Source organism: Semicossyphus pulcher, unplaced genomic scaffold (genome assembly GCF_022749685.1).
Source record: "Semicossyphus pulcher isolate SPU_LCO1_2020_fin unplaced genomic scaffold, fSemPul1.0.p SCAF_18, whole genome shotgun sequence".
In the NCBI taxonomy this organism is placed as follows: Eukaryota; Metazoa; Chordata; class Actinopteri; order Labriformes; family Labridae; genus Semicossyphus; species Semicossyphus pulcher.
In genome coordinates, this window is record NW_027211691.1 from 7,244,772 (window position 1) to 7,265,637 (window position 20,866).

Here is a 20,866-nt window from a genome sequence, read left to right on the forward strand (position 1 = left end):
GCCATGACACAAATGACATTTGATGACATTACTGTTCTCTATTTAAATGTTTCAATTTCAAACGTGCAAGGCTAAATTACCAACCTGAACACTGACTGCGCATCAGCAATGAAGGCTTAGTCTGGGAGCTCCGCTGTAGCCTACTTTCCCTCTATGTGTGTGCGTGAGCGTGTTTCTGTGCCTTCCTGTTTTGGAGAGGCATCATCGGCATATCATCTCACACTCAAACTAATGTGGCTGATTAAAGGTGAGGGAGATATTGGAAAAGACACCCACTGACACCTGCATCACACCTCCAGCAACACATCCAGTCCCTCTGCCCCGCACCTTCACAAACAGCCCGAATGGATCGGTGTGCCCTCGCAGGTCGCGCCGTGATGACATCACCTCTGACTGAGCCTGTCACAGCCCTTCCCTAGTGATGCCTTCGCTATGGCACCTCTGTCAACGAAAGATGAAAGCTGTGTTTTTGTGTATGTGGTAGAGACACACTGAGAAAAGAGTCTGTATACATAGATATTAAATAACCCCTTTTAAACAAAAAGACCAGGCAATGGACTTCATAATTAATACCCATATATCACCTGCAGTTCAGAGTGCAGCACCTGTACCTGTTAGGAGTGGACAGGAGAGAGTTAGGTCAGATATGAGTCATGATGAGCTAGAAAGAAGATGTTTATCGATGACAATTTGCTTATTAATATTGTTCCGGGGGGTGCAACAGAGAACACATGTTCTGACTCGAAACATGAGACAGGAGTGTTTATGAACATTTAACCAACACTGACAACTTTCTTGAACCTACACCCAAGTGGAAATACAGAAATAGTAAATAACTATCAACAGATTATTTTGCTCCACCAACATAACTAGATCCGGAGCTCGGCTGAAACTGGACTGTTTCCAATCAACACATGAACATTCTTCTGCACTGTCGCTACTTTGTTTATTGTGCACATTTATCTGTTGACATTTGTTTTGGTGGCATACATGCTTCAGAGGTACCAGTTTGATCAAGACAAACACTGTCTGGTGTTAATGAACACTATTCAAAACACCTGAGGGGGAGTGATACATTTAGTGAAAAGTCCCAGTGATGTACTCTAGATCAGCACTCATGAAATACATCCTGTCCAATTAGATCTCTTGGTTGGAACTAACTGCTGTATAGTAGTTAATGGGGCTCTACTGTACCTCCAAGTCATTTGAGTAAACTTGTTATGGTCTATCTGTAAGAAGGGGGTACTGATATTTACATAACGGAGGCAAAGTCTAGTGACGGAGTATAAACAACAAGTCCATGCCAAAAAATAGGAAGGAGATGGTGGATATGTCACAGGTATGTCACATACGTAAGGTGACTTGTTTGGTAATTGGTACCATGACAAAAAGGGTACTCTAATGTTCTGGTTTTTGCTGTGGACGTGCTAATTATATAAACTGCAGGTGCAGTTAGCCCCACCTGAAAAGTTCCAATGGATGTGATAAGAACAAATCATTAAATGTTCTAATAACATTTGAGGTGGCTGATTTAGTTCAGTGGCATTTCATTTTCCTTCATTATTTTGTTTAATTCTGTTGAGAACTCACAGTTTGAGTGGCACTCATTACAAAATACAGAAATATCCAGTCATAAAGTATGCCTTTGTCTGCAAAATATGTCTGCGGTGACTTAAGAGCTCATTTCAGCAACCTATTCCCCTACTTAGCTCGACCACATTGTTTGTCCCCGTATCACATTTGACAGGCTTGTTTTTTTGTCCTTCCTCCTTCTTGTTAATAACAATATGACTTGTATCCGTGGTGCCATGCAGGATGTCACTTCTCTGTTATTTCCTGAGCAGCAAGCAGGACTGATAAACGGCAGTGGTTTGCTGAGCGTTTGACAGTTTGCTTATTTTCCTTTTGCTCAGAGGGCCCCTCATCAGCTAATTTCAACATGGCAGCCTCAGAAGCACAAGTCTTTGGGGAAATGTCATTTTTAATTAAATCCCAGGTCCTTTAAGATAAGCAGTTAGGCGTTAATTTCACCCAGGGCGTGACGTTGTCAGGAGCCCAGGAGCATGACGTATGTCTGTCAAGATTAATCATTATGCAAAAAGTGCCCTGTTTTTTTTCTCTCCTCTCCCCCCGTGCATTTAGACGGAGTCCCTTACTGCCCAGCTAACACAAAATAAAAAATAAAACAACTGTCAAATTGGGCCAAATTAACAGTCCCTGGGTATAATGTGCATGGTTTCCTTGACATTCTGGAAATGTTTTTTTTTAAATGTCAATCACACATTTTCAGAAACAGATATATCATGAAGTGATAATGTTAAAAGGGTATTAAAAATATACATATTGTATGATATAGGGTTCCCTTTAATAAACTGAAGCACATTTATTCTAATGCCAAATATTGGAGGTGCACATATCAATGTTGTTTTTTTTATGGCAGATGCTATTTGCACCCCGTTACTCATAGCCAACAGTGCTATTTGCACCCAGGGTGGAATAGCCAGTGTGGCTATTTACACCCAGGTGTACATAGAATGGCAGAGACAAGGTGTCAGTAGCCAACACTGCTATTTGCACCCGGGCACACATTAGATACTGTATATGGGTACTACATGTATATTTTAATAAGTGTATAATAAAGTGCCTGAACTGAACTGTATATTTGCATCTGAGTGTAAATAGGCACTTAAGCTAATCACACCAATGACTTCACTGATCTATAAGTTTCAGGTTTATTGTTACAGCCTCTGTGTGTATGTGTGTGTGTACTAAAAACACACAGAATACTATACTACTATCAGTTTGCATGAACTTGGCAAAGGAGCATTATATTTTCCGGTATATTTTGTGTTTAATGTTTAATAATTTTAAAGTTTAATAACCATTACCCAACCTTTTCTTTTGTGTCCAATTTTGGTGCCTTTAGTTGTTTAGGGAGGCACATAGCATGAACACGTCGCTTGCGTTTTTGTGGAGCCAGTGGGGCTGGGTTGAGAGGGCCGAATGTAATTAGCTGAATAGCTGCTGTGAGACTGCCGGGTGCAAATAGACACTTGTTTTTTTTTTTTATTTAAAAAATATATTAAAACATCCATGTTGATCTAGAAAGCCTCTCTGGTTGCATCTATGATGGCTCCAATAGTTTGTGATCTTTATTTTTTTTTGCCCATGTTGGTTGATATTTTGTAAATAATATTGGACAATGAAGACATGTTATACAAGCTACCTATAAGGTAATGGAAAGACCAGCTCACCCCTTCGTGGCCACAGTCTTGTCTTCTTAAACGTAACCATCAAAGTAAACAGGATGCAAAAAGCTATGCGGTTAAACATCAAGTAATGGTCTCAACCATAGCTATGCAAGACCAACACTGCATCCTTCTTTTCATGGGAGGAAACATAGAGGTAAATGTGGAGGGCAAAACACTAGCCTCTGTCCAGGCCATATGGATCTTCTTTGCCAAGCATCTTGATAGCCTACAGGCACTAGATGGTGGAAGGGATGGCCTCTTTTCCTGCATCCATTTCCTGCGGCCTGTTGGGAGCTATGATGTCCTTAGTTTCACCTGGGCTTGGCTAAATCCTGGAATACCAACCTAAACGCCAGCTTCAGTTTCCAGCAAGATTTCAGGAGATGTTATGCGCAGGAGATGTGATCGTCCCGTACAGATTGTCAGCTAAGTGTTTGATCTCAGATGGATAAAATAATTATTAAAATTAAAGCCAGGTAACGTGTCTAGGGATGCACAATATTGGATTTTTTGTCGATATCCAACATGCTGATATTTTCCAACCCTTTTTGACAATTGCCAATTTCGATAATGATACATTAGGCACATTTTTCCACCTAACTGCAGAGAACATCAAGTCTCCTCTGGAGTGAAATTGATGTCATGCCTACTCTTATTGTAGTGGCCCACTGATCTATGCTGAAATAACTGTAATATTCATACAACTTAGACAGGCAGATGAAGATTTAGCCCCTCCTCCCATGACCGATGCTGAGCAACCATTACAAATAGTAACCTTGCTATCCGTTTTGGAAACTTTGAAAAACTGCAGTTAATGTCGTAGCATTACATCAAGCTTTTTTAGGGAATCATCAAGCATTTAGGCATAATTAAAGCGTTTTTTTATCTGCGGAAAATATCGGCGGAAAAATAACATATTTGCCGATGCTGATATGTCATTTTCAAGCCATAATCTGCAGATAACATGTCGATAATATTGTGTATCCCGAGTTGTGTCATGGTCTGTCATGGCTTCAAAGCTGCCATATGGTAGTATAGTCAGTGACATATGAGGTAGGGGATATAATAGAGTGCAATTAATCTGTTATTTTTTTCTGTAATTAATTAGATGAATTAATTGCAATTAATAAATTCACGTTATTTTTTACAGCCCTAAAATATATATAGGCTGCTATATGTATGTATGTATGTATAGGCTATGTATGTAAACTATACAGTATAACCCACAATAATCCAATATTTGATAGTAGTACATTGTTTGAATTTTATTAAAACATTTAAGTTTCTTATATGAGCTTCATTAAATATTAAAGCTGCGCCACTTAGTCCCATGTAGTAAGTTACTGTAGCTATAGAAAAAAAAAATGTAACTCAATTCCTGAAATAAAGAAGACAAAGCTGTCACTGAAAAAAAGCATTGGCAAGTCTTCAGTTAATGTATTAAATAGTCTTTTAAATTTTTTATTTCCATTGCAACTTTTTTCAGTGCCATTTTTTCCCCTACAGCCTATGTTTTGATGCTAATAAATCCTTTTTTGGTCAGGTTTTCCTTTCAATGACAACATGCCAACATTCAGTGTCACTGTCCTGGCTCCATATGAGAGGGGCATTTTATGAGGTTTAACAATATGTTCCACAACAAACCTCCCTGATTACATTTACCAAATGTTACCCCCTAAAAGCACTAGTCGGTTTAGCGAGGCAACGTGCACAATAGCTTCGGAACTATTCGCCTATTTCCGCCATTGCATCGTCTTGCATCTTCACATTGCCTCCATTTTGCTCTCATGTGTATACGTGCGTGCGCTGTGTCGGTGTAAACTGGAGAGACAACAAGACCGAAAGCGGAGACACTGAGAAATATCTTCAGAAATGGACGGGTAATATTTTATCAACGAGGCTTATGATATATTTGTTCACTGTTGTTTAGGTGCTACACAGCACGGGGTTTATGAATGCGTCATTTAGTGGAGAAGCTGAAGAGTTGTGCGCTTCTGTTAACGGGTTTCCATAGCCACGCGCTCTCTTTCATCAAGGAAGTGCCTGTCGTTAGCATGTTAGCATAACTTAGCGAATGAATGCAATTTATAACATTACCTGCATAGTTTCCTTTCCTTGTTAAAAACGCCTGCTGTGTATGACGAAGTCCTAGGGAGACGTGTTTATAATGTTCCATAATGTACTCTTCTCCACAATGTATTTTGCAACAGGATGCTAACGAAGCGGCTAGTGAAGTGTAGCAAGCCGTTATGCTAACTAATGTAACGTTACAGTAAGGTTGATCCTTTGTGTTGAAGCTAACTGGCTTCAACTGACCAAGCTGGTCTGTTTAATCTACATGATCTTGTGATAAGCATGAGATGTGCCTTGGTTTAAATCAATAGGTGTCAGCATCGCTTGAACAAACACTTATTTTATTAACCAATGCTGTACTTTGTTAAATGGCATCTCATGTTATCGTTCATATATGGCGTTAAGATAGAGTTATAAACACTATGCTCTAAAGTATATTATACCGACATTAAGTGCACAGGGGTGTGTCATTCAAAGCATTTAACGTAAGGTTGACAATGCATTGTGTAAGCATGACCTCAACGATAGTTTAAAGACTCGATGAATCATTAAAGAACCCCTTAGGTGACATACAAGCTGTTGAAACAGAATGACAACGTGAAGCCAGATAATGTTCATGTTTAACTTTGAAATAGAGGTTATGTTAAAACAGACTGACTAACACGTATTTGCAAAGCAAGGCTGCAAAATTATTAGAAATACTATCCAAGCACAATATTACAATTTCAGAAGATAGATTTATGATACAGGTAAATTTTGTGACAATACAGCATTCCAATCAAGTACTGTGGCACTGCAGGGATGTCCTGGCACACATCTTGTTATTTAGATGTAAGAAGACACTTTTGTTGGTCCCTCATCAATGTCAAATCTTCATGATTTGTATAGATTTTTATGTGAATAAAAAAATCAGAAAAAATAATCATTACCAAGAATTGTGAACCAAACCACTAACATACATATATTAAATTTGTAAATGCAATATGATTTTTTCCCCCTCAAATCAAGCAGCCCTAATACATTGTAGACAGACAGAACTGTAACGTGCATGCATAAGGGAGTGCACATTTACAAGTACTAGTATCAGTAGGCATTCTCTTTATCAGAATGAATGATCGGAAATATTTAGTTTAGTTTAGGTACCCATTCTATGACCAATAACTGATCAGCTTTGGTTATCACTGTGTAATGGTGTTGTTGGCTTCCAGTACATGGCACTAGGCTATAACATACCGTGTTCTTTCACTGAGAGTGCTACTTTGCCCGTTTGTTAACATTTAATGAATCAGAACATTAACAAAAAAGAGGGTGATCCACATCAGATGCTTGTGTATTTGACAGTATCCTATTTCTTTCTTTTTCTGTTTTGTATGTTTCCTTTTTAAATCTCGAATCTTAATTTTGACCAAATACATTTTTTTTGTCTTTCAGCATCAGTGATGTTGCAGTTGGAGTGAAGGTGAGATTTACACCTTGGTTTTTTGCTTATTGTTCACAGCATAGTCAACACAAGCCTACCTTTGGCATTGTAGGTGTTTTTGTAGCATTGTGAAACAACATGGACATTGTTGTGTTCGCACGCTGCTGTGCTGAAACACAACAAGATTTAGATTAGAGAAAAGGATATTAGGTAAAAAAAAAGAAATCTGCATTAACCCTTAAAATGCATGGGTCTCTTTTATCCTAGGTGAATCCTTTGTCACGTATTTCAGTGTACTGTACTATCTTACTCAAAGGCTACTCTAACTTCTTATAGACTAGCAATATTGTTGCTCCACTGCTTTGTGTTGAGTGTGGGTGAACATTTGTGCCATCGAAAAACAAGTAGTTTGAGGAATACCAGGGACTTTTGAATATGGCATAGTGTAATTGGTGCCTGGCTCGCAAAAGACCATAGGTATTAATTTAAGGGTTGAGTTAATTTCCTGGAATTTAAATGAAGGGCTCAAACTGTGTAGCAGTGAGTGGTCACATTAAATAATTTAACTAGATCCTTGAGTCACATTATTCCTGTACACAGGCTCTAAACCTTGAATACTACTCTGGCATTTCCCCCCCAATGTCTTTAAAGTTTAAGGTTATACTAGTTTGTAAATAGCAATTGGTAAATTATCATTTAGTCTGAAGATTATTTCCTTGATTAATTTGTTATGCATTTGCTCTATAAAATGTGAAAAAAAGTAAGAATGCTTTTGACAGATTCCCTGTGGCCAAGGTGACACCTTTGCCCTTAGACACTCAGAAAAAGATGAATATAGATATGCAATTTCCTATGTATGAAAAATGTAGCAGATACTGGCATTAAAGACATTAAAAACAGTGAACTTCACTCATAATTGCTGACTTAAGTAAAATAAACATCAATCAGTCAAATATTAGAAATGTAAACAATTAATTTTCTATCTATTGACTTATCCATTCAGCTAAAGCTTATGTCTTGAAACGAGACCTCCTTTATATATATGAGTAAAAATCATTGTTGGCTGGATAATTTCTTAGACATCAAATGGATTAACATTTACATATGAACACACTGAAATACATATTAAATAAAGATAAATATTTGTTCTTAGCATTCATTGCATGAGACTCATTTTTAATGAAATGGGTAAGGCTCGCGTCCCTGCTGATCACCAAACAAACCTGTTTTCTTGTGTAAGCACATTGTTCTTGCTACCTAACCTGATTTGTTTAGTGCCAGCTGCATTTCCGTCTGCACGAAACAAAGTTAAAGTCCTCCCTCAAAGGGAAATAGAACAGTCATAAAATACTGATTTCTCTGATATGGTGGGTCATTGCCATCCTGTTTATTTCATCAATATTTCAGCATCATAGACAAAACAGTGGGTTGCCAGCTGTTTGAAAACAGACAAATCTTTTCATGGATTTTTGTTGCTTGGAGTCTGTGTGCTCACATTTTGGCCCTAGTCAGACAACTTTATTACCCTTAAAATTTATTTATGTCATGTCGCTGTAGCAGGCCCTGCAACATCTAGTTTATAGCAACCATAAAGAATGTTAGTGACAAAAGGACAATTGGTTCAAATTCAGTCTGACAGAAACAAGAAGGGCTGTATGAAGCTATTATAAAGTTGTGTGCGTAATGGGTCCCTAGCCAGGTTCCTCTTCATCCCATCAGTCAGGTTTAAGAGCACAGGGCGCCTGTCAGCTCCAGCAAGCCTCCTGGGACCTAGTATAGCTCAGGATAAAATGACACATCTTGACATCTTAAATTCAGCAAGATTAAACCCACACCAGAAGAGGAGAAGCCAGACCTTTCTTCTCCTGTTTTATGTCCCTTTGCACCCACTCCTCTACCTTCCTTTTGTTACTTTAAACTCTCTTAGGAGACCTGTGTTTTATTGTTGTTCCGGCCCTGTCTGGGAAATGGAAATATTTCCTCCCATCAATTCACAGCTGTGCCTGACTGTCTTGTTTTTGTCTTTTTTATCCGCAGAGAGGATCAGATGAGCTGAGTATGTACAACAGTCCCAACTCTGGCATGAGCAGTGTCAGTGGTGAGTTCGTTCCGACCACCCCTGAATAGGGCGGGGCTTGACAGAATTTGCATGAAGACGTTTGATAGATAGTGACGGTCAACATTTAAAGGAATCATTGCATTAATAGGTGTTTGAAAAGTGAAACAGGCTGTGTGAGTTGAAAAATTCTCTCATGGGAGCTATTTAGTGTCTGAATAACATCACGCTCCTCAGTAGGTGGGCACCCACACACAACAGCATGTGACTAGAACAGACGTAGTGGGTACCACTGCATTTTAATGCCTCTTCACCATTAAGATGAACTCAGAAGCATCTCAAAGAAATCTCCAGCAATATGGTTGAAAAAGAGCTGACACAAAGACAAGACGGACAGAGTTAGGCCATTAAACATAAAATAACAATGTTATTTTTTATAAGGCATACACAAGGGTTTTCATCTTTAGTCAGAGTCCCAGTCTGAGCTAATGTCACCACAGGGACCTGTCTAATTAAGTGATGTAAAGAGTCTTTATGTTGGTCGGTTTACATTCTCAACTCATTGGTGATCTTAAATTACCAGTCATACAGAGGTAGATGGATGGTTCTTTAAAACGGGATTTTGACTGACAGATTTTTAACAGACAGCTTCTTTCATTTAACATGAACAGGTGCAGAATTATTAACTACCTTGGAGTAATTTAAATCTACTTTGTGCATTCTCAGCATACTGTGTATCTTTTATCAGTATAATTATTAATTTACATTCACTATTTCTGTCCTAAAGAAATCAGGCTTCTGGTGAACATATTATAGCATAACAAATTGTACTGTGTGTATACATAAAAAAGTATCATAAGTAACCAGCCATTAGCACTCAGTGGCGATACATTGCACCATTGAGTCGGCATGTTGCATGAATAAAATCCTGTTGTATTACAAAGTTAGAATTTTTTTTCTGGCCTGCAGTGACAGAACGTGGTAATTCAGAATAATTGTAACGTGACAAATTTGAACACAGTATTACATTGTTCCTCCCCTGCTTCAGTCCTCCAAACTGTAGCTGGAAGACTGATGGTTTCTTTAGGCTGATTAAGATGGCTTTAGCCTGACTCGTAGTTGCTAACTAACTAACTAACCAACCACTGAAAAATGGTTGTGAGACATTATGGTATAATTTCAAAAACTTGTGCATCATACTGATAAATTTCCCATAAGTCCACCTTCGATAAAGGGCTGGGTCTCTGCTTGTAATATTACTGACTGTTCTAAGAGGGAAAAAAATCAGAATCATAAGACTCCTGATCAAAATTGAAGTATCCCAGGCCACCTGGTAATATGTGAATAGCTACCAATTTGGTGGTGAAGCCTTTTTTAGGTCATTTCCAGAAATGTCTTTTTCCTCACAACTTTGAGTTAGGAATTGAGTTCATCAAATTCTTTATTCCAAGCAACGGCATTTGGGTTGGGTTGGGTAACATGCTGTCACCTTGTATGTAGGCTAACTAAGCGCGTTTTCACCATGTAAAATATCTTCTTTGTGTTCTTCTGCGTCATAGATGTCCATTCTTGTCCATAAAATAGGAAAAACACAATAAGCCTCCTATGCCGCCATAGGTGACATGTTACTTCATTACCTCACACACAGTGCAGCATATGGAATTACTTAATTCCACATACACTGTCCCACTACCCCAAATACTCACTAAAGCACCTTATGTGGATTACTCTGAATTTGAAATAATAACAAAATACAGAATAATTTTGTATAATTAATTTAGTGTGGCTTTTTATGCATTTACTAGTTAATCCATGATTATGCAATATTTTAGATGGGGCTTCCAATGGCAGTGACAGTAAAAAGCTGAGGGTTGAGGAGGCCCCACCATCCAGAGTGCTCCACATCAGGAAACTGCCCAACGAGGCCTCAGAGACTGAAGTCATCGCCCTCGGTTTGCCTTTTGGTAAAGTCACTAATATTCTCACCCTGAAGGGGAAGAACCAGGTAAGTGGAGGAATTGGATGTTCAAGGTACATCTGAAAGAAACATAATACCATTGTTAGGCTTCAGTTTTACACAAGTGTCACATGATAACTTTGGACCCATTCAGTATTTCTATCTTGAACTGCATCTAAAGCATGCCCACAGCTCCATACAAAGGCCTTTGTCTGCCTGCCATGAAAGGTCTTGGGACGCACTTGAGATTTGTGCCCTCGGTTCCTGTCATTTACAGTTGGTTTATTCTCTGCAGTACCAGTGTCAGTGTGTCAGCTGGTCTCGATCGATCCGCAGCTCACTCATCTCAAAATTGAGAACTTTATTTGTGTTGCTCTGAGAAACCATGATGCCTCCACAGTAGTAAATAATAATTCATTTAGATTTTAAGTTATGTAGTTAGGCCTGTTTATTTATTCATCTTTTACTTGCAGAGTACATAAAATTACCTAAAATAATTCTACATTTTTATTATATCAAAATGTTAAAAATAACTTCCAAATTTAGTAGAAACAAAGTTCAATCAAATAAGGTTCAATAAAAAATAATACATTTCTTGAAGGATACCAGTGGTAGGGAATTTGAACTGAACTTTGTTTTCTCTTTTTCTTTTTGTCCAGGCGTTCTTGGAGATGGGTACTGAAGAAGCAGCCATCACTATGGTTAACTACTACACCACTGTAACCCCTCATGTCCGCAATGTCCCTGTCTTTATTCAGTACTCCAATCACAAAGAGCTTAAAACTGATGCTGGCAATCAGGTAAGTGGAGCCTGACTAATGGATCTTAGTGTTAAGTAAATAGTTCAGTGAGTCTGCATGTTTTCAGTTTACCGTAACCTTACGGAAGTTCTTTTCATGAATGAGCACGATTTCAGTTGGAGATTAGCTTCTGATGCAAAACTACTACTCCTGTGCATCATCAGTACTTGGTTGAGAACTAGTATTTTCTGATGGAACTTGGAAGTTGAAGAAATTATGTAGAAATAGAAATGATAATGTTCAGTATGTCTAACAACCAAACAACCAGAATTTTCTACCTGTTATGGTATTAAGCATAAGATTATGACTAACGGCTTGTGTTTGGCCGTAGCGGACCCAGGCAGTGCTTCAGGCAGTGTCAGCAGTCCAGTCTGGGGGGTCACCAAGCTCAGATGTGCAGGAGGCTCTCGCTGCAGCCTCTAGTCCTGTCCTGCGGATCATCATTGACAACATGTTCTACCCTGTGACGCTGGATGTTTTGCAACAGGCAGGCAACAAATTGTTCATATATTGTTGCAAAATATCTGTTGTTTGTAGTGTTTTTACTTATAAAAGTTTGCTTTTTTTTGTTTTGTTGGCAGATTTTCTCCAAGTTTGGTACAGTCATGAAGATAATCACATTCACAAAGAACAATCAGTTCCAGGCGCTTCTGCAGTTTAGTGATCCTGTTAATGCACAGCAGGCCAAACTGGTAAGAGGTGGTTCACCTGCAGTGACCTGATGTTAAGCATCTATATTATGAATCACCTACTGTTTCCCCTAACTGTTATTTGTGCTTTGCAATAACAAAATAAGTTGAATATGGAGTAAGATGATTTTTTTCCCCCCCTTCCAGGCACTTGATGGCCAAAACATCTACAATTCATGTTGCACCCTGCGCATCGACTTCTCTAAGCTGGTCAACCTAAATGTCAAGTACAACAACGATAAGAGTCGTGACTACACGCGACCTGAACTGCCTGCTGGTGATGGCCAGCCCAGCATTGACCCCACAGTGGCTGCTGCCTTCAGCAAAGACTCCAACTCCCTCCTCGGTAAGATCCCAGGTAGATCACGCTTTTCTTTATCTTCCATACATTTTCTTGTTATTTATAGGCATATAATTTTATAGGCATAAAATATTATAATGCTTTTAACTTGTTGTCAAGAAATTATAAAGCCATGTGACTACATCATGGTAAGGATTTGTCAAAAATATGGACAGGTTTAATTAATTTGTAAACAGTTTAAATGGCAATCACACATAATTAATGTGGTTGCATTCTCAAAAATAGAGCCAATCAGTTATTTTGGCTGGTTTAAAAAAAGTACTGGTTACATCCATTCTCGGTGTTGTAATGCTGTTTTTTAGTCGAAGTGCTGCTCTCCATGCCATGATTTCTTGTTCTTTTTCCTTCAGGAGCCCTGAACCCCCTGAGTGCGGCAGCGGCAGCTGCTGCTGCTGCAGGGAGGGTGGCCTTAGCTGGACAGGCGGGGTCCAGTGGGGTCCTGCTGGTCAGCAACCTCAACGAGGAGGTCAGTAATACAACTACTCACACACACACCAGTCAGGTGGACCATCTAAGGCTTAAAATCCACCACTCCTACCCACCAACTTCATGCATCTGTTCTTCTTTTTTTTGTTGTCCTCTTGTGCTACCATTTCCATTTTCCATAGTCATGAAAAAGTCCATGCTGAGATTCTTTGCACATAAATGACCTGAGAACTTGACTTAAGTCACTTAAACTAAACTGTTTAATTTACCTTACTTAATTTAACACTTCTTTGATCTTGGACTATTTAAATTTATTCCAATACTATAAAGCCTTTCAATATTAGAAAGCAGATTTTCTGATAGTTGTGGGTACCCATAGATTTGTTTGAGCATTTTACAATACAAAATGTCTTTCTGTAGGGCTAGGGCTGGTGGGCTGATTAAAAAAAAAAATCTCCTCAGCTCTGTACATTTTGAGGAACATATTTTACCTCAAAGAGGCTGTGAGCTTGTTTGCAAATATCATTATGGTGTTTGCACCGGTCACTAATCAACTGCCCTGAGGCACAATTGATGTTATATCATGGGACTCCAAACCTTTTTAGAATTGACAGACTAGACGTCTTGTTACTCCAGCTAATTTTGATATAGGGCGGAACATTTTGTCTAACCTTTTTCTTTGCTGTATTTTCTAGTGTCCTTTACATGCCCAGGGTCTTGCTGTTGTTTTTTTCCCTTTTGGTCAAGACTCATTATGTCCCCCTAACAGAGAGGGGGTTTGCTGTTTCTGTCACCGCACCAGAACCCTCCCTTTTTTTCCTCCTACAATGTTCTGCCCTCCCCTTCTCTTGTCAAACTGTATCTAACTCAGCTAACTGTCTCTCTTCTGTTTTTTCTCTCTAAGCTCTCCTCACCTATTCTCAGCTCATATGAAATCTCATATGAAATCATTCTGTGGTCTTTCTAACCTGTTTCTCTCCTGGGAACAAAAACGTGCCTCTCTAATACGCTTACTCGCTGTCTTTACTCTCTCATCTCTGTGTTTTTTATTGTTACTTAAAAGCTTCTAATTAGCCTTACCTAATGTCTCTGTCTCTTTCTTCATCAGTCTGTTCTCTCCAGCTGTGAATGAATGTGTCATAGCGGAGCCTTTGACAGTATCTCAACAGTATCTGATGTTAAGATACTGTGCTTAAGCTTTCTTTTAGCCTCTTGGACTTGTGTGAATGCCACATTTTACTCAAGTGGCCTTCACAACAACTCTAGCATGCTTTTATGTTACTGCTAAACCAATTTTTAACTGCATGGTCTTTTAACTAATTTTCCCCCCTCAGCTCACACGTACTACCATTCTCCCCTGCTGAAAGATTGTAAATCTTCAGATTTCCAACCTGCTGCATGTTGTTTTTATACCATGGTTATGACCTTATATTGCTGATTTTATTATGATTTTGACATGAATGTACCTTTTACCCCGTGCTTGTCCAGGGTGAAAGACATTTTGGCGCAAGTTATTTGCTGTATTTTGACTAAAGAAAACATTGATCCAAGCCATTATCTCTGACCAAACTACCTGCATTATTCCAGTGTACTGACCTATATTTTATTTTTTGTCCCTCCCCCTTCCTCACTTTTAATTTTTTATTTTTCCCCAATTTGCATTTGCCTCCCTATTCATCTCCCCCCCTCTCTCTCTCTCTACCCCCACCCCTCCCTCTCCCCTTCATTCTTCCTTCCACCCCCACCACTACATGTGCTGGTTGGGGACTTTTAACCCCTCAAATCATCCTTCTTCCTCCACCTTCTCCCATATTAACCACCCACCACCCCTCAAAAATCCCCTCCATGACTCCTCCTCCGCCGCCTGCTCCCCTCCTCCATGACCCACCACCTCCATCACTCTCCGGGGGGAAAACAAAAACCACCATTCCTCCTACCTACCTCCGCTCTGGATCGATCTGTCCATCTCTACCTCCGCTCCGCTCCGACTCTTCTACCTCTCTTCCTGTCTCACGCTGCTTGTTGCTCTTCTCTCCCTCTAAAGATGGTTACGCCCCAAAGTCTGTTTACCCTCTTCGGTATGTTATCGTTAGCTCTCTCTCTCTCTCACTCTCTCTCTCTCTCCCTCTCTCTCCCTCCCCTCACTCTACCTCTCTCTCTCTCTCTCTCTCTAACTTTCTCTCTCTCTATCTCTCTTATACCTTCTCTTTTTGTTTAATTTTGTTTTATCTTTAAAACATTTGTTATTATTATTATCGTTAATATTATTATGAAGCTTATGTATATTGGTTTGCTCACAGTAGCTTGTTTGGTATTTTTTATACATTTTGGCCCCTGTTAATTGGTTTGGGTTAATGTGTTAATGTTTCAGTAGCCTAAACTTCCCCACATAGTAATGTAGTAGTCAATGCACGGTTCAGTCATTTATTTTTGCATGATGTTTTAATTTATAGCCATCTGACACAGCTTGATAACTTATCTGTTTAGAGGGTGTATCTTTTCTCTTTACCTCTTCTTTCTACACACCCCTTTCACTCTGAAGTCTACTGTAAATTTCTTGTGTGCTTTTCTCTCTTCTTTGTTTCTTGTCCTTATATATCCTTGTCTCCAATGCTGACTTTGTGTTTTTCTAACTGTCTGCTTTCTCTCCACCTCACCTTTTCTCCTCCTGCCTGCCTGTGGCTCTAATGCAGGAGTGTATGGAGATGTCCAGAGGGTGAAAATTCTTTACAATAAGAAAGACAGCGCTCTTATTCAGATGTCAGACGCCAACCAGGCCCAGCTAGGTAAGCAGATGTCATAACTTCCAAATTCATTTAATCGTGTCTAATTGTCTTGTGATGCTATTGGCTCTGTTTGTCTGAAAGAATCGTCTGGATGGGGAGCCTTCATCATTTTCAGGACAGTCATTGCTGCTTGCATGATTACAGCCATTAGACATTATATTACATATATAACTTAACATCATTCAGCATTTTTTTAAAGAAAAACCATGGCACTAGAAAGTACACCCTTTTATTTCAACGGGACTCACTGTACCACTTACAAATATTTTATCAGTCCATAACTTTTCCAACTCTATCAACTGTCCTGTATTGTAAAGGCAAAGACCAAAAACATAATCGTAAAAAAAGAAGAAGAAACTTTTTACACTGCGGTTCTGCCTCAGCGGCGTAACGAACCTCCGCCGCCATGCAGCTTTTGCCATTTTACATTGGACCAAGCAACATCGGCATTAAGCCACCTCCAGTGTGTGTTTTTTACACAGCGTTCCAGCGTTGTGGAAGCAAAATCTGCGGAATGTGTAAACAAACAAATACACACACATGGCACTGTTCCGCCCTGCTGGCTCCGCTATTTTCACAGATGCTGTTTCACCTCTGTTACTACCTCCGATGCCGGCTCAGAGGCGGAACGACTTCGCCCTGCCATTCCCACTCTGTGCGTTTTACATAGACGGAATAACAGAGGCGTAATAATCCCTCCTTGAACTGGCATTCTTTAGGAAGCACTGCAAAGTACTATCTTATTTTTTATGTATTACTGATTTACATTATTATTGTTGTTGTTTTATTATTGTTATTATATATTTTTTTTACAAATGAGTACAACTTGACATGCTGCATCATGACAGCATCTTCACCATTCCTTCTTTCCTTTGCAAAGCAATGAGCCACTTGAATGGCCAAAAGATGTACGGCAAGATCATTCGGGTGACACTGTCTAAGCACCAGACTGTGGCGCTTCCTCGTGACGGCCTGGACGATCAGGGCCTGACCAAGGACTACGCAAACTCCCCACTTCATCGCTTTAAGAAACCTGGCTCCAAGAACTTCCAGAATATTTTTCCGCCATCTGCCACCCTCCACCTGTCCAACATCCCGTAAGTACTAGAGCAGTCAGCTCAGGATCAGTCATTTCTGTAATTAGATACTGGTGAAGGCTCTGTCTCAAATGTCTAAAAAACACTACTGTAATCCCAAGTCTACATGCATGGACCACGTTTTAATTGCAAAGTGGACTAGAACATCACCGGTTCAATCATGGAGCCAATTGGCTTTCGCCGATGACGATCATATAGCCTCTGTGAGCAACGGCCAATGTTTTGGGGCTTTCAATGAAGCCAGTGTCAAAACCACTGTCATACGATATCAAGGCCAAGCCTTCTGTCTTTAGTTGAGAGGGACAACATGTGCGACCTGGAATTGTTAGCACCACTTATATACAGATATCCATTTATAGAGATAATAAAAGCAAAGCTTCTACATTTTTAACTATTTTACTGCATACTGCCAAAGCCCGCTGAAATGCCAATGGGCAGTAATACTCACTGATAAGGTTCTATGTTGTCAGTCAAACATCTCTCAAACTGATGCGACAAAGCGGTTGTCCAGCAGGAGTTACCTTTCAGCTACTGTTTGTGAACAACTGTAAAGTGAAGTAGTTGTATGAGAAAAGGACTGTGAAATTAAAAGGCTACAATGGGATGTCAAGGTTGCCATTACAACAGATTTGTGGACAGCGCCTGACATAATATGATGAGGACAGCAGCTGATATCAGATCAGCTGCTGAGGGGTTGGGCATGTTTGAGCAAGTTGTGTCCATGACAACGCCAGTGATATGGTTTTGGCAAGGCAGCGATTCTTTTTTTGCTAATATCATAGCACTATATATAAAATCAAATGCGAGTACTTAAATACTGAAATAATTTTAAATACCCATCCCTATTAATTACATCCCCTAACCCATCCAAAAATCCACACACTTCAGGATCAACAGGCTTCATGAGAACAACTCTCTTTCAGAAAGAGATCCTTTGGAAAACTGTTGTCAGTAAGTGTGAAATGAAATGCTTGAATTTCCTTCCTAACCATAACCTCTTAACTTTGTTTAAATAGACAAGATGTGACAGAGGAAGACCTGCGGCTGCTATTCTCCAACGCTGGAGGCACTGTGAAAGCATTCAAGTTTTTCCAGTACGTAGACCAATCCTACACTAAAAGACATTAACCCATCTAACGGGCCCTGACAACAGTTTGTCAGTGTTGGATTAATGCCATGGTTTAGCAATATTATATAATATATATTTGTTGTTATCCAGTAAAGTTTGTTTTCTGGGTACTAACTAATATGTGAAAATCTTCCAGGGATCGTAAAATGGCTCTGATCCAGATGTCGACAGTGGAGGAGGCCATCCAGGCCTTAATTGACCTTCACAACTACAACATGGGAGGCAACCAGCACCTGAGAGTTTCCTTCTCCAAGTCCACCATCTAAGAATCTGATCTACTCCTGACAGTACCAGGGTTTACCGTCTTGGAGCTGGTTTTCAGCAACCTTTCAGACTGTGTCTGGACACTGGGGGGCACATTGATCGAATCAGTTTTGTTGTTGGGGTTTTGTTGATCCTGTCATTCCTCGAGAGACTGAAACCTTTGACATGCATCCTTTTTTTAAAGAGAACAATTGAGTACATTGCAGATACTGGATCCACCCAGCTATTCTTTACTGTACCTCTGTATTTTTATGTCTAGCAAAAGATTGAATATGATTGATTGTCCCCAAAATGATAGTTTGATGTAGATCAGTGTTTTTATTCTTGATTTAGTTGAAAAGATACAGTAATGTGCCTTACTTGACATTATCAACTGTTTCTACAGCTGGACATGTTTATTAATACCCTCCTATGCTTTTGAGGCACATTAGTATTGGATATTTTTTAAGGTTAGTGAGAATGCAGGCTGTTTTGTCATCCTCTAGACTTCATTACAGTTCTTTGAAGCTCTGCCACCGACCAGGCGTAGCTGTTTTGTTTTGTTCCAGAGTTTTAGATTCATAAATTTTTTTTTTTTCAATTAAGCAAAAGACGAGCAGATTCCTTGGGCAACATGTTTGAGTTTTTACAACAGCCTGTTTCAGGCAGTTTAACTTGAATTCCATTATTCCACTACTATGTTCAGTGCAGGGTTGTTCTCCAGTTTTGAATTCACATAGCGTCACATATCTTAATGTGGCTCATGGCTAAGTATTTCTTTATCTGTGTTTTTGAAGCCTTCAATGCTCTTTCCATAGCAGTGAGGTGTAATTGTCAGTGACAATGGTTTTCTAAGCATGTATAGTTATGATAGGATCTTACATCAGAAAGTGTTGCATGCTGTGGAAGCAGTTAGAAGATGAATCCACTGTGATTTCATTGTCATGTGACAGTTTACTCGAGAGGGCTACTCAGTTGGACCAAAGTTTTTGTGCCTTTAGCGTTCCTTTAATTCATTTTAACAAAAAAGCATTTGAAACACTGAAATGTTGCATTTCAGGGGAAAAATGCAACAGTCTTTAGCGTTGAATTTATTCCTGCTTTTTTTCTAACTACCCAACAGGACCTCTTGACTGGAGGTGTTTGCTCAGAAATAATAGTTATGTATATTTTTTTCTTCCAAGTCCAATTTTATACAGCTCAAAATGTAAGGATTTGGTATAGTTTTGAAGAGGCACAATTAAAGGATGAATTATTTTCTAACAAGGGGAGGTGCGACTTGGTTTCCTGCTTTTTGAGTTTTCCCTCTCATGGTCTCTCTCGTGTATTCTGCATTACGTCTGTAGCATGCCTAATAAAACTATTCTGTAGCTCTGCATTCACCTCCTCTGTCTCTCTTCTTCTCTGCTCTGTCTGCTCCGCTCACTTCTGAAACCATCTTCAGTCCCAGGGTGGGAAGAAAGCCAAAATTCATTTTGGAGCCACTTGAAAACAAGCGCTAATAAGCCAGATTGAGCCCTCTGATGGCACTAATTCACAAGACAAGAAGTACATTTTGTTGATGCGTTTCCCACCCTGCCAACTGACACAATCTATATCTTTGATGTCTTGCTCTTCTCTCCTCTGAAAGTTGCCTATTTTCTAATCAGTCTCTCAGGGCCTCTGCTATCTGCTAACAATCTATCTGATCTATCTACTTGCGCTCACACCTTTATCAATTACATAAATGGCCTCAGTTGTCATATTTCCAAGCTTTCTGCATTTTATGCTGCTGCCAGCTTTGGAATCTATGTGAGTAAAATTGCAACAGGCACAAGCATAGATAATGAGATGTGTTTAGCCAATTAAAGCCACATTTAGCGCTGCAGATTGCCAGGATGGGATACTGTACAGAAGCGTGTTCTGGACACAGGTTTTGTCCGCAAGAGTATAAACTATTATTCAGTCCTGCACTAAGCAACAATCTTAACACTATTTCCACTGCCCTGGAGGAGGAATCCATGCCATTATCTGTGTCAAAGGACAACATAAGCACCTTGCATCTTTCTCTTAATACCATTATATCCTTATTACAACTAAACCTATTATTTGCTTGCCACAGCCAGAGGCTTATTTTCTGGTCAAGCCAAGATATAACAGAACTCCCTGTACTCAAAACGTCCTACTGTTTAAAAAAAAAAATCTATTCAACAAAGGTCACAGTGACATAATGCTTGTTTTGCCACATGTACCCCACCCACGCTCTTGCATGATATTGAGGACACTGAGGTCATGTCTCTTGTGTTATTTCTGTTTTTTTCTTGAATGTGTGTGTGTGTTAGCTTTACAGACCATTTTAGCCTCTTTTAGGAAAATATTTTGGTTTACAGTGATTTGGTTTACAGTACTGTTTAGTTAGGCTAAGAGCTCTCATCCTCCTGGTTTTCAGCTGCAGTTAGCAGCTGCTTTCAGTGAATTAAAAATAAATCCACTTTTCACCACCTGCTCAGCACAAAACAGCAGAACAGCTAAGAGACAAGCTGAACTAGCTAAGGACAGGAGTCGGTGGAGACCAAATCAGAGTTTATAGGAAAGTAAA

The 20,866-nt window shown here is 39.4% G+C and overlaps 1 protein-coding gene across 3 annotated transcripts; it reads left to right on the forward strand.

Annotated features, from left to right (window-relative positions):
* The first annotated feature begins 5,056 nt into the window (after nt 1-5,056).
* LOC138595714 (polypyrimidine tract-binding protein 2-like) lies at nt 5,057-19,556 on the forward strand. Of its 3 annotated transcripts, none has more exons than XM_069667082.1 (14): nt 5,057-5,131; nt 6,756-6,783; nt 8,782-8,842; nt 10,633-10,805; nt 11,417-11,557; nt 11,889-12,044; nt 12,139-12,249; nt 12,394-12,604; nt 12,958-13,073; nt 15,078-15,111; nt 15,727-15,819; nt 16,700-16,916; nt 17,933-18,010; nt 18,182-19,556. In XM_069667082.1, exons 1-14 carry the CDS (start codon nt 5,124-5,126, stop codon nt 18,309-18,311), a joined length of 1,557 nt encoding a protein of 518 aa, XP_069523183.1. In that variant the 5' UTR covers nt 5,057-5,123; the 3' UTR covers nt 18,312-19,556. The 3 variants fall into 3 exon arrangements, with proteins under 3 accessions (XP_069523183.1, XP_069523184.1, XP_069523186.1); XM_069667083.1 differs by having other exon boundaries at nt 12,394-12,592; XM_069667085.1 differs by having other exon boundaries at nt 8,782-8,800.
* Nucleotides 19,557-20,866: the final 1,310 nt, after the last annotated feature.